The sequence below is a fragment of the Mastigoproctus giganteus genome, chromosome 2, assembly GCF_048544385.1.
Source record: "Mastigoproctus giganteus isolate SK-2022 chromosome 2, ASM4854438v1, whole genome shotgun sequence".
Lineage (NCBI taxonomy): Eukaryota > Metazoa > Arthropoda > Arachnida > Uropygi > Thelyphonidae > Mastigoproctus > Mastigoproctus giganteus.
Genome location: NC_143576.1, coordinates 30,500,704 through 30,514,906, shown reverse-complemented (window position 1 = coordinate 30,514,906; position 14,203 = coordinate 30,500,704). Strand labels below are relative to the sequence as shown.

Below are 14,203 nucleotides of genomic sequence, written 5' to 3'. Positions count from 1 at the left end.
TATAACGACTTAGATTACAAACGTAACATAATTAATTATATTTAACATAATTAATAACATAACATAATTAATTATAATTAATTAATAAATTAATAGAATCATGACTCAGATCAGAGCAGCAAAGCAAAAGGCTCAAGCTAATGGAAGTGCTGTGGCTCAGAGCAGAACTGAGGGGGGCAGTTGTCCTATGACTCACAGCTTTATAAAATGCACTGTTTGCTTGATGTTTGCAGAGCAATCGGGTATGGGACAGGATACTGCCATGAGGGATGTCTTTGTGTGTGCGCGATGCAAGGAGTGTATCGATATCAGGCAACAACTCAGCGTTCTTGTGAGCCTATATGAGAGCTTGAAGGACAGGGTGGATGCCCTCGAAGAAACTAAATTGAGGGGCCCATCAAGCTCTCAGCTGCCCACATCAACGCCAGAGCTTGCACTTGGGCATCACGTGACACAGAGGCAACCCCCAAGGCAGAATGCGCTGGTCCCGAAGGAACTAGTAGTTGTTGGTGACTCTATTGTCAGGGAAACAGGGAACATGCTTTGTAAAAAGGATAGGTGGAACAGGACCAGGGTATGTCTGCCAGGGGCAAAGGTTGATGACGTTGTAGAGCGAATATCATCTTTTAAGGGCACAAAAGGTGATATAGTTGTACACGTTGGCACTAATGATATTAAGAGTAGGAGACCGGCAGAATTACTTAACAAGTACAGGTCACTGTTGAACAAAAGCCGAGAATTAGGGTTGAATTTGAAAGTGTCTGCAATTCTGCCCAGACACGATAGGAGGGAGTATATGATGAGAGCCGTGTTGATCAATTCGGCCCTGGAAAGATTGTGCAAGGCTCAAGGGGTAGAATTTTTTTCAGCCTGGACTGTACTTGTTAACAGGAGAGATTGCTTCTACAGGGATGGGATACACTTAAATAGAAAGGGTGCAAGAATGTTTGCTGATGCTATCGAGGCACTGTTAGGTGGGTCGGAAAACTGCTAGCTTGGGGGGAGACAAAGACCAATAGATTGACAGTAGCCACTGGCAGAGGTGAAAGAGATTCTTGCACTGCTTCTATTAGAATGAGCAGAAGGCTGAAAAACAAGATGCATGATATTTCAGAGACTGCTGGGAGCCGTTGCGGTACAAGTAAACATATGGGTTGTGTTAGGGTAGCTAAGAATAGAAACAGGTACAGGTATACTTGCGTGTACACCAATGCTAGGAGTTTAGTAAATAAATTTGATGAATTTGAGGTATTGCTCAAAACATCAAAGGCAGTTATTGTTGGGATATCAGAGACGTGGTGTCACACAGATATAAGGGATGCAGAACTGGAACTTGGGGAGTACAACGTCTACAGAAAGGATAGACAGGATAGGAAAAGGGGGAGGGGTTATGCTATTAGTTAAGAAACACATAAAAACCAAGGAAGTGAAGCCAGTCGACATCGCTGGACAGTGCAGTGTTGAGTCAGTTTGGTGTGACATAAGCATTGGGAGATCAAAATTGAGAGTAGGAGTGTGCTATAGGCCTAATGACTCTGATGAGTATAATAAGAAACTGTACAGGGAAATAGAGTGGGCCAGTAAATCAGAGAGTCTTATAATGGGAGATTTTAATTCCCAGATATTGACTGGAATTTGGGGGCTGGTCACTCACACACTAGCAGGGCTTTTGTGGATTTATTGGATGATTGTTTTCTACATCAGCATGTTCAGGAGGCAACTAGAGGGAGTAATACTCTTGATTTGATTATCAGCAGTGATTCTTCATGCATTAAGAATCTGCAGATAAATGAACCACTAGGTGGCAGTGATCACAGTGTGCTGAAGTGGGATTTACTCAAAGAGGTAACCACCATTAGGGGTAAAGGGAAGGGTTATTGCTTCGGTAAAGGCGACTACGATGGACTGAGACAGTATTTAAATTCTATACAGTGGGACCAACTGATGATGTTACCAACAGCAAATTCAAAATGGGAAGCATTCAAAGAACTTATCTGGAAGCTACTAGGCTTTACATACCAACTAAGAAATATTGTTCAAGGTTTAGGCCAAAATGGATGTCAGATGAACTAATGAGGCATGTGGCAGAGAAGAAAAATGCATGGGATACTTACAATTTAACACATGACACAGAAGCCTATGATAGATACAAGTTGATATGCAACCAAGTTACAAAGGAGGTTAGGCAGGCGAAGGCAGATTACGAGAAATCCTTGGCAAGGGATGCAAAGAAAAACAGCAAAGAGTTCTTTACTTATGTAAACTCTAGAAGGAAGGGGATGAATCAGATTGGTCCACTTGATATTGATGGGTCAACTGTTGATGATCCTGCTCAGGTAGCTAACAAACTAAATAAATATTTTGCATCGACATTCACACATGAGGAGTTATTCAGCCAGGGGAATGCCAGAGGTGTATTCAACTCTAGCAGTTAGCTACAGAACCTTGAAATAACTGGGAGTAAAGTGGAGGAGAAACTGTTGAAGATAAACACAAGAAAGGCATCCGGGGTGGGTGGGATCTATCCAGTTATATTAAAGGAGGCAGCAAAGGAAGTAAGCAAACCCTTAGCCATAATTATGGGAGCTTCCTTGGACTCAGGGGAGGTACCCATAGACTGGAAATCTGCAAATGTGACCCCAATTCACAAAGGAGGATCAAAGGCTAACACAAGTAATTATAGACCTGTGAGCTTAACTTCTGTTCCAGGAAAAATAATGGAGGCACTGGTTAAAGAAGCACTGCAGGATCATTTAGACAAGACTTCAGTTATAGCTCGGACACAGCATGGTTTTGTTAAGGGGACGTCTTGCCTGACCAATTTGATTGGATACTATGATGCAGTCACAAAAGAACTGGATGCAGGGAATAGCTTTGATATTATATACTTGGATCTTAGAAAGGCTTTTGATACTGTTGCACATGGAAGACTGCTACACGAATTGGGGCAGTGTGACATTGGAGGCAAATTGCTGCTATGTATAAAGGGGTGGTTGAGGGGGAGAAGACAGAGAGTGGTAATCAATGGACACTGCTCATCGTGGACTAATGTTATTAGTGGAGTCCCTCAGGGCTCAGTGTTGGGTCCATTATTGTTTTCTGTATTTATAAATGATATGGATGATGGTATATCAAGCTTAATGTCCACGTTTGCAGACGATACAAAGGTTGGCAGGGTTGTCAAGGACACTACTGACACTATGCTGCTGCAACAGGATCTGGAAAGGTTGAGCAGATGGGCTGAGAGGTGGCAAATGAAGTTTAACATTGACAAATGTAAAGTACTACACATGGGAAACAGCAACCCCAGAGCAACGTATCAACTCTGTGGTACTACACTGACAGTGGTAGAGAATGAAAGGGACTTGGGGGTGGTTGTGCAGGCAGATATGAAGTTCTCTGAGCAGTGCAGACAGGCTGCAAGAGTAGCTCATGGAGTATTGTCAATGATATACAGGAAGTTTTCCAGCAAGGATAAGGAGGTGATTATTCCCTTGTATAAGGCAATGGTCAGGCCACACCTAGAGTACTGTATACAGGTCTGGAGGCCTCATTTCAAGAAGGATGTAGAGCTGCTGGAACGAGTACAGAGAAGGGCAACAAGATTAGTGAATGGAACAAAGGGGTGCTCTTACGAAGAAAGGCTTAAGTTTTGCAAATTACAGTGTCTGGAGACTAGGCACCAGCGAGGTGATCTGATAGAGGTGTATAAAGCCTTGAATGGTTTGAGCATGCTCAATGCTGATGGGATTCTTCCTCTAGCTCAGAATAATCACCTGAGAGGGCATAAATTCAAATTGAGGAAAGACAGATATAGGATAGACGTGCGGAAATTTGCCTTTAGCCAGCGGGTGGTTGGTTGGTGGAACAGACTTCCAACCCTTATAGTGGAGGTTGATAGCCTAAATAAGTTTAAGGCTCAGCTGGACAGGTATTTTGAACGAACAGAGGGGTGAAGTGGAAGTGGTTTTTTTTTTTTTTTTTGGCTGATGCTTCATAAGCTTGCTTTCTTGCATCAAATGCCTCTACTAATGCTAATGTCTTCTCTTCCCATCTTTCTAGCTTCATTTGTGCCTCTGGTTGGGAGAGGACTTCTCGCTTAGTTTGAGTGGGGTATACTGTTTGTGTGTCTTCCTTATATATAGGGCCTTTTTGTTTGTGTGTTTCTGGAAGGATTATATGTTTCCGGAAGTAATCCTTTAGGTTGGCAACTGCTGTTTTCTGTTGCTTGATGACGTCCATCAGGCCCCTTCCTCCTTCTTTCCGAGCAATTGTCAGTCCCTCCATGGCTGACTTTGTGGGGTGTTGGCGGCTCTTGGTCATCATTGTACTTGTCTTTCTCATGATATCCTCCAGCTCGGTATTAGTGCAATCTATGTACTTGTAGTATGGTATACTTTCTTCAATCAGCTGGAATTTCCTTGCTAGCTTCTGATGTATTATCCTGGCTACCTGGTCATGTCTCTATGAGTGTACTCAGTCTGGATAATCACCTTGCATCATGCGGAGGCCAGGTGGCATTGTCGACATGTGTCATCAGACACTCCAGGCTCCTTGGCGATGTTTATTATTATTATTATTACGACGTTGAAGTCGCCATCCACTCTGCTTTGAGTCATCAGCATCTACTTTGAAAGGAAGCTATCTGTTAGTGCATGCCACTCCTTGTATAAACCATCAGTGAAAAAATTGGAAGTTGAAACTTTTCTGAAACACGGTATTTTTAATAATTGCAAAATATAAAAAATTTAAACTATCCCCCTTATAGCCTGTGTTTGGGGTACTTCAGATGGCGCAAAGGCAACCGCAGCTACAAAAATCAATGTACATACATACACCATTACTGTAAATTGAATGTGCCCTAAAGGTTTTGGCAGGATGAAAAATAGGAACTAGAAGCAGAAAACCTTAAAATATGACTGTCTAATTCTGGTTCGAGAAAAAATGCCGGTGAACCTCACTGATGATTCTATGGATTCACTCTTAGATCTTTCCAGTAAATCATTGTGTGTGATTACAACTGGAGGCATATTGAGAAACTGCAAAATTTAATAAAAACACAAGTGAATATTGTTACACTGGGAAAGTTTACAGTTCAAGGAACGTCGTCGCATAAAGTTCGCTTAGATGTCTAAGGTACTGGATTTATTCTTTATGTCATTCATATCTATTGAGTAGATGCCAGCATTTTCAAGTAACATAAAAAGATACTCTTAGCAGCTAGTAATCAAATATGTTTATCTTTCTTGAAGAGTAGCAATTAGTCCATTATTATTAAATGTGCACAGCTGTAACGAAATTTGCAAAAATAGTTATGAAACTATGATTACATTATATCTGTAAGTCAATCAGTATTTCTTGTGAACTACTAAATGCACATTACAGTTTATGAGAGTGTATATGAAATTGGATGATGTATTCATGTTCATTATAATTTATGAGTGTATATGAAATTGGATGATGTATTTCATACACATTACAATTTATGAAAATATATATGAATTTGGATGATATTCTTCATTCATTTGTGGCTACAGTTTTCTTTTTTTCTTTTTTTTGTTATTTCCCAGGGCTAACAGTATTTTGAAGCTTACTTCCAGCACAAACCTTGTAATTTATTACACTGGTGGAATTGCTTACTTTCCTCCCGTGACAATCACTGCCAGTTGTAAAATCGAAGTAAAAAAATACCCAAACGATGAACATCTATGCACTCTGACTATTGGCTCGTGGAGTCATTCACGAGATGCTATTGACCTCTCTACTTCTAAATTGGTATACTTAAATTACCTGGAAGATGGAAATCCATTCTGGAAGATCACAAATGCAACTGTGCACAAAATTGACAGGTATTTTAATTGTTGTTCAGAACCGTACACAATGGTCACATATTCTTTTCTTCTGAAGAGAAAACCACCTGCAAATCTACAAGTAACCTGGAGTATTGTGGTATTATGTATGATCTTAAATATCACTATGTTCTGGCTTCCAGCTGACTCTGACAAAAAGATATTTCTTGGAGTGTTCACGTTAGTTTTGATGACAGCATGCATGTTGTATGTCGCCTACTCTATGAGGTCTCCAGTTATGCCCATTCAAGCAGGTAAGTTACAATCCTATGTCTTGTGTTATTGCTTGTACTTGTATTTTTGCTGTATAGAAATGCAGGAGATTCAAGTGTTGTTGTTGAGGGCCCCCCCAAGGTTTCCCCATTAGCTGTATTTGTACATCTTGTGAAGAGGCCTTCGGCATATCTGGGCATATGTAGTGTTGTATGACTGGCATCTTAGCAGGTGGGAAGCAGCAACACTTGGTCACCACATTCCCCCCTCCATCCCTGCCTCATGGAGATGTGCCAGGATCTACTATCACTTGCTAGGCATACCTGGAGCAAAGTCCCAAGAAAGCCCAAATAAGAGAAATAAGGAGAGGGTTACAGAAGGAGAAGTTTGGGAACTGGGATTGTGGGAGGAAAGGATAGAAAAGAGATGATCAGGTTGAGGGCCTTAGAAGTTGGAAAATATAAGAAATCAAAGCAAGAAGAAAGAAGAAGTGGAACTTGCTTTTCCATTCATGGGATAATATCCTGTGTGACTCCTATTTCTTTAGGATCGGCAGCAATAATTTAATGTTCATTATGATTTCTATTAAGTAATTGAGATAGTAAAGAAATGCAATCAGTTCTTCGGCCAGTTTGCTGTTTGTTATAAGAAAAACAATTTCCAAAGGAACACACATACTCCTCATCTGGCTGATTTCCAAAGGAACACACATACTCCTCATGGTTGAATTCATCAGCCATGTTTCACAACATGGCTGATGAATTCAGCCATGTTGTGAAAAAGCCCATAAAATATTCTCACACCATTGATGGGATTCCAGCTGAAGGTTTTTTTGCTAGATTGGGAGAAGACATTGATTATAATCACTGTGCTTTCACAGGTTATTGTTGTAATTGTGGGTTTCAGCACTAGGGCCTCTTTGGGCCATATTATGCCTGTTCGTGATTTAGTTATGCTTAATTCTACATATTGTTCTGAATAGACAGTTATACAATCTACCGTGAGTACCCACGTTGGAGTTCTCTCTTAATTACGAATGATAATAGCAGGCGTGGTCCTAGGATTTTTGGTGCCCCTAGACAGAAATGTATTTAGCGCCCTTGAGATACTTTCATTAAATATTATTATAATAAAAATTTTGAATTTTGGTGCCCCCAGACATTTCCGCCCCAGGCTTACCGTGTTCCACAGGCCCTGGCTAACAGACATTGGAAATGATCTGGAAGTGATGATGGGTGCTGTTTGCCACTTAATTTTCTTTTTTTTTTTTGTGTTGCCATTAGGATTTTAAGCTTCACACCTTTTCTGTTTTTTTTTTTTATAATGTAACTCACCAATACTGTTTTATTATAACTACCCATTAAATATTTTTTTCTATGTTTAAGCTGTACATGTGAATAAGATAATAACTAAATGAAAAGCTTTATCTACAAATGAGTCAGATTATCAAAATGATAAGAAGCTATAGATTTTTATATAATTCATATAAAAAAACTGGAGGACCATAAAAAGACTGACAGCCTCAACTTCTCAATCCCAAACTCAATCCCTAACCTTGACAACATTAAAAACTATATTATCATAAAGTTACTGCAGCTGCTTCCTTCATTCTCACAGTAGTGGCTTTCTAAATATTGAAAAATATCCAATTTTACAGAGTATGATGCAAAAATTTTGCAGCCCTATAAAATTATTAATCTCAAACAACATTCCTCTTCACTGGCCCATAAAATTTGACTCTGTACAGGGCCGTACAAGCTACCGCGAGTCAGGTATTTTTAAAGTTGTGGATGCAAACCAGAAAATGACACCCCATCTGAATACATGAAGAGGTCCACTATTTGGGAACTTGTGGGTGCACAGTGCTTATAAGCACTATTAAATAAAATAAATTTTCTGTTTAGACTCTGGGATGATCACATGGTCAGAAGTGTTCACAAGATAGAGAGAATACAATAAAATGCACTGTATTTAGCAGTCACGGGCTTAAACCCAGATAACTCAAGGCAGTTGTACTCATTCGCACCAATCTAAGTGAAAAAGAGCTGGGTTCAAATCCTGTCAATCACATGAGGAATTTTTATTGGTTTTTTATTTCAAAACATTGGCCGAGTTTTTTTTTTTTTTTTTTTATGTGAACCCCAAACACGAGAGGTATTAGAACCTATAGTACTTAGTACCGTGCTTGGGTTGGAGGTTGAGAAGATGAAAGAAGATATTTGTTGACATTGGACTTGAACTTCTGTAGATTGTAATTTTCAAGAAATACGTATGAAGGAAGGTTGTTCCAGAAAACGGCAGTTGAATGAATAAATGAGGAAGATGAAAAGTTGGTTCTGTGGGTTTCAAGTTGGACAGTAAATGGATGTTGGCTGGTGGCGGCACGTGTTCAGACTGTTTTGAAAGAGAGAGCGGGAATTATAGAAGCCAATTCAGAAGAACAGTGCCCATGGAAGTATCTGTAGAAGAAGCATGCAGCAGAAACAGTACGTCTATGAGAAAGCGAGTGGAGAGCCTCTGTTAGAGATGAATCATTAATTAGCCTAACTGCCCTCTTCTGAATGGAATCAAGAAGCCTGAGAGAGGTTTTGGGGGCACCACCCCAGATGTGGGAACAATATTCTATGGCAGGGCGGATTTGCGATTTATACAGAGTGAGCAGCTGTTTGGAAGAAAAGTAACGCCGAGAGTGAAAGAGAAAACCAAGTTTTTTAGATGCAGAGGAAGCAATATTTGTAATGTGCTTGTGCCAAGAGAGATTAGAAGTCAGGGTAATCCCCAAAAGAGATATATCATTTTGCCTAGAAATCGGAGTGTCACTAAAGATAAGCATAAGAGCAGAAGAATCCTTTTTGCGAAATATAAGACAAGACTGAGTTTTAGAAGGGTTGAAATCAACTAAGTTGTCTTTGCCCTACTGGAGAATTACATGAAGATCGACATTTAAGGAATTGGTAGCAGATTTTCGAGAAGTTGAAGCAGATTGAGCAGGACAAGGTTTCTCAAAATGGAAAGTGGAATGCAATGTGCTATCATCGGCAAAACTATGGATTGGATTTCCAGTCAATGGAAGAAGGTCATTAATATACAAGAGGAAAAGAGTGGGGGAAAGAACTGAACCTTGGGGGACACCGGCATTAGTGGAGAAGTCAGAAGACAGAGAGCCATCTACCATCACCCTCAGTGAGCGATCAGAGAGAAAACTGGATAACGAATTACTAAAAACAGTTGGCAAACCATAAGATGGAAGCTTCTTTAGAAGACCTTTATGCCAAACACGATCGAAAGCCTTTGAGGTGTCAAGAGCAACTACTTGTGTTTCACCGAACCTTTCCATTCAATTAGTCCATAAATGAGTAACATAAGCCAGACTATCACCAGTGGATTGACACTGATGGAATCCATACTGGCGATCGTTGATCAGACGGAAGGTTTCTAGGTGGTTAATTGATTTCTCTATTACTTTAGAAAGAGTAGAAGTAATTGCAATGGGACAATAATTGGATGGGAGGGATTTGTCACCCTTTTTAGGAACTGGCTGGATGTGAGCAAATTTCCAAGCAGAAGGAAAAACACCTTTGGAATAAGAAAGTGAAAAAAGGCGGCAAAGAATAGGAGTAAGTTCAGGAGCACAGGTTTTGAGAACAGGGGGAGAAATACCATCAGGACCTGGAGCTTTCTTAGCATCAAGATTCATCAAAATCCTTCTGAAATCCTTTTGCCGGAAGACCACAGGAGGCATTGAATGGAGCATGTTGGGAATGGTGGGAGGTGTTTTACCAAGATCATTAATACATGAGCTGGAAGAAAAATGGGATGCTAGCAGGTCAGCTTTATCCTTGGCTAAAGTGACAACAGAACCATCTGGTTTGGACAGAGGTGGGAACAGAGATGGGCAAAAGTTACAGCCAATAACTTTGGCAAGAGACCAGAATGCTCGGCTACCATTAGGGCAAGAAGCAAGTTTTCTACTCTTAGCCTGTTGAAATTGTAGTTTGGACTGATTAATAACTGCTTTACAATTGTTGTGAGCTTTGGTGTAGGCATCAAATGAAACTGAAGAATTAGAAACAAGCCAATTACGATATGCAACATTCTTCTCTTGAACAGCCTTAGCACATTTATTGGAAAACCAAGGTTTAGATAAAGGATGAGATTTTAAAGTGGAGTGTGGGATAAAGGATTCCATTCCTGCAAGAATAATTTCACTCACACGATCTGAGCAAATGTTGACATAAGAAGTTTTGAAACAGTAATTCAACCAAGAAAAGGAAGAAAAGAAGTCTCGTAGGTCATCCCATTTTGCATTCTTGTAATGCCAAACAACACGAGGTTGGGAATAGCCATGAGATAAATGTTCCATTGGAGAAGAGACAATCACTAAGTTGTGATCTGAAGTGCCTAAAGGACCTCTCACTTCGACAGTGTACTTAGAAGGGTTGTTTGTGAGAAAAAGATCAAGCGTATTGGCTGTATGATTAGGATTGTCCGGTATTCTTGTAGGTAAATGAACAATCTGTGCTAGGTCATTAGTAATTGCAAAAGCCTCAGCATCTCGACCTGCTGGGTCGGTGTGACTAGAAAACGGAAGCCAGCTGGAGTTGTGAACATTAAAATCACCAAGGAAAATTACCTCACTGTTAGGAAAGTTGGACTGGAGAAAGTCAAGTTGCAAAGAGAGGAAGTCAAAGATCTCCAAGTGATTAGTGGAGTTGGGAGAATGGTAGAGACAACAGATGAATTTGACGCAATGAGGTAGAGAGATTTTAAGCCAGAGAAGATCACAGAGAAGAAGGCCTGCAAATTGCCAAGTCTCTGACAGGGAATATCAGAACCGACATATGCACAAGTACCACCTTTGAGGTGAAAGGAATCATCAGCGAATAATTTGGGCATCTGAGATGAGCAGTAGTTGAATCAACCGATAACTGAGTTTCTGTCAGAAAAAGTACATGGGGTTTGGCAGATTGCAAGTGGAAATGGACATCGTTGAGATTAGATTTGAGCCCACGTATATTTGTGAAATGAATTAGGAAGTGCTTGGGAGGTTTAGATCTTTTCAGATAAGCTTGCTCTATTAGTTTGACAATTCATGGTGTATTCAATAGTAAGAAAAAATGGGTTTGACATGCTATATGAAGTAATGAAATTTTTGGATATGGTATACATGTGGTAAGAATATACCCAGATCCTTGACATAACGTGGCCTCGACAATGTTCCCTGCATACACACTACTCGGACTTCCCCCAGTCACTATCTGGCAGAATAGAGGTAGCAAGATTATACACTAGCTGATCCGGAAGCTTCCTATAGAGTTACCAATAGGTTCAGTCCGGTGTACTAACTGGCGGCCGGCCTGCAAACACCGTTTTAGAGCTGTACCCTCGAAATGAAAGGAATATTGGAAATCGCCACGACGTTCATCATAACTTCAAAAGTCATCAATCATACTGCATGATGGAAGAGATAGGGAAGGGTTGACTGGAACATAGCTCCAGAGACTAAACATGGGTTCCACCACTTGAAGCCTCCAATAAGCAAAGTGGTGGTATTTCACCGGTTGATGAGAGTCATCTACCACCTAGTACTGCCTGGTAACATAGAGGGGCGGCGTTCCTCCATGTGGTGTGGGTGCCACACCTCAACCCCTGCTTACGTTGGTTCACACCTGGGTGGTCACCCACCATGTACTTGTGCATGGAGGTTATACCCAGGATTACTAACAGTCCCACCATCGTGAAAGCAGAGGATTTGGCTGTCACAGACCATCCGGACTTCGCCGAAATTGGGTCCACGACTTGAGTGTCACCCGAATATCAGTTCCATCAGCGTTTTAGACTCCCAGGTAGCAAGTACAGCTTGTCTGACATATCTGAGAGAATGTCTGTGACAACCTCAAGGACCAGTTAGTTAGTTAGGAGTTAGTTGGTTTCAGGCAAGGACATCATGTTTTTTTGTCTGGTAACTTTGGTTTTTGTTTTAGAAAACAAGGAAATCAACATAAAGAAAAAAAATCGAATGCACCTGAAATGTAGCGCACTTTGGGGGCAGGGGCATTTTGGTGGCTTTTTTGAGATTTTCTTCACTCCAAACTAAAATGTAAATTTAATCCCAAACTTGTAAAATCTGGACACTCATCTGCTCAACGTAACGATTATGAACAACTGCTGCGTATCCGGGATTTCTGAGCAGAGCAGAAATATACCAAATTAATTCTTATTTTATGTTGAGCTGTAATATTAATATGATATGATTTTCAACATTAAGTATCTAATTAGCATTTTTAATTGGGAAGATTAGGACTATGAGGATGGCTGGGTTCTTGAAATACTTCTATCATTTTCTTTACGGTAATGCTGAAAATTTGAACAGTAGAGAGAAAAGCTGGGAAAACATTTTCGTGAATTTATTTAAATTAAATTAAAATGTTGAAACATTGTAATTTAAGGTTTTGCATTAAAAAAAAAAAATTCTCTCAAACGTTCCCCAGTACTATAAAGTTTTCAGGTATTTCCAGAGTATCCTACACGGGTGCACAATAGTGGAATTTACACGAGTGAGGTCAGTGACTTTTCAAGCAAACAGAAAAAAAGAAATATAGTACATGTATTAAAGAATATTTCACTAGTGCTGTTTACTAAGAATTTCTCTCTATTGAGAGAAATTTTAACATTTAAATTTTAGATTTAAATTTAAATTTTTAATATTTAAATTTTTCACATTTATTATTATAAATGTAATATACTCCTGATACAAGACAGAATACATTTTCATTTTTTTTCAAAAATTCCATTACATTTTTGTACGATACTGATATTAAATAATTTTATTACCTATATTTAATTACAGTATTTAGTCATTAGGAATGTCACAAATCAGTTCATATAGTATTAATGCACTGATTTATTTTTACATGCAGTGTCGTATTTTTTGCCTACCATGTACATCATCACATCGGCAATCTTCGTCGAGGTACTCCTCTACAGTCTTCTCCAAATGATGGCTGACCGCCATCCTCCTCCCTTACTTGTCGATTTGGTGAATAGTGCTCTGGGGAAGATCCTGTGTGTCTACTGTTCGCATCGCATGTATAAATTTGAGGGCAAAGCAAGCCTGCAGGAAGAGAAGGTCATGCTGCAGACTCAAGCAACACCCCAAGAGGAGTGGCAGATGATAATCACTGTTGTTGACCGTTTTATGTTTGTACTGTATTCGATCATTTTCATAACGACACACAAAGCTCCTTAAAATGCTTACTAACAAAGGAATTAGTTTTTGAATGAAGTGTTCATTGATACTACGTATTACATGTGACTAGTATATGACATCTAAGTCAATACTGAAACATATTTGCCACGACAGAGAAATGTTAACCCTGTGATTACTGAAATCGCTCAGAAAGAAAATAAAGTTTTGTTTTCTGAATTTCCTGTTCATTTATTTATTTATTTATTTATTTTGGAGAAACACTTTAATAGATATTATGCCACCTGAGCAAAACTTTCTAAAGAATTAAGTTACCCATTACAGGTATTCACACCAGTAGAATAAAATACGTGGAGCTCTATTGTCTGAGTGGTAACAAAATGTACAACTTGTGAAATGTTTGCAGACTTTATGGAATAGGACATGATCCAACCAAGGGGGATGTCTTTGTATGTGCTAGATGCACAGAGTGTGAAGACTTTATGCGCCACGTCACCATCCTTGTGGGCATTTATGAGAGTTTGAAGAGTAGTGTAGATGCTCTCGAAGGAATTAAAATGAGGGCCTATCAAGCACTCAGCTGCCCAACTTAATGCCAGAGCTCACAGTTGTGCATCACACAACACTGCAGCAATTTCCAAGGCAAATTGCGCTGATCCCACAAGAGGCGATTATTTTCACGGAAAAGGAATATATGTTGTGCAAGAAGGATAGGTGAATAGGACCAGGGTATGTCTGGCAGTGGAAAAAGTAGGCGAAGTTATAGAGCATGTATCATCTTTTAAGGGAACAAAAAGTGATATTCTACACGTTGCCACTCATATATTATGAATAGAGTAGAACACATTGGCACTCATATATTACGAGTAGAGTAGAACACGTTGGAATCGTATACTGAGTAGATCTGAGGACTTACTTAAAAAGTACAGGGCAA

General features: G+C 39.7%; 1 protein-coding gene across 1 annotated transcript in view; it reads left to right on the top strand.

The window, feature by feature from the left end:
* LOC150089245 (neuronal acetylcholine receptor subunit alpha-3-like) overlaps nucleotides 1–13,389 on the top strand; it is a 65,502-nt gene extending 52,113 nt beyond the window's left edge. The window contains exons 5-6 of the mRNA XM_090389919.1: nucleotides 5,571–6,103; nucleotides 12,983–13,389. Coding sequence (XP_090246045.1) covers nucleotides 5,571–6,103; nucleotides 12,983–13,311 — 862 coding nt within the window. The 3' untranslated portion in view covers nucleotides 13,312–13,389. The remainder of the gene's footprint in view (nucleotides 1–5,570; nucleotides 6,104–12,982) is intronic.
* The last annotated feature ends 814 nt before the right edge of the window (nucleotides 13,390–14,203 follow it).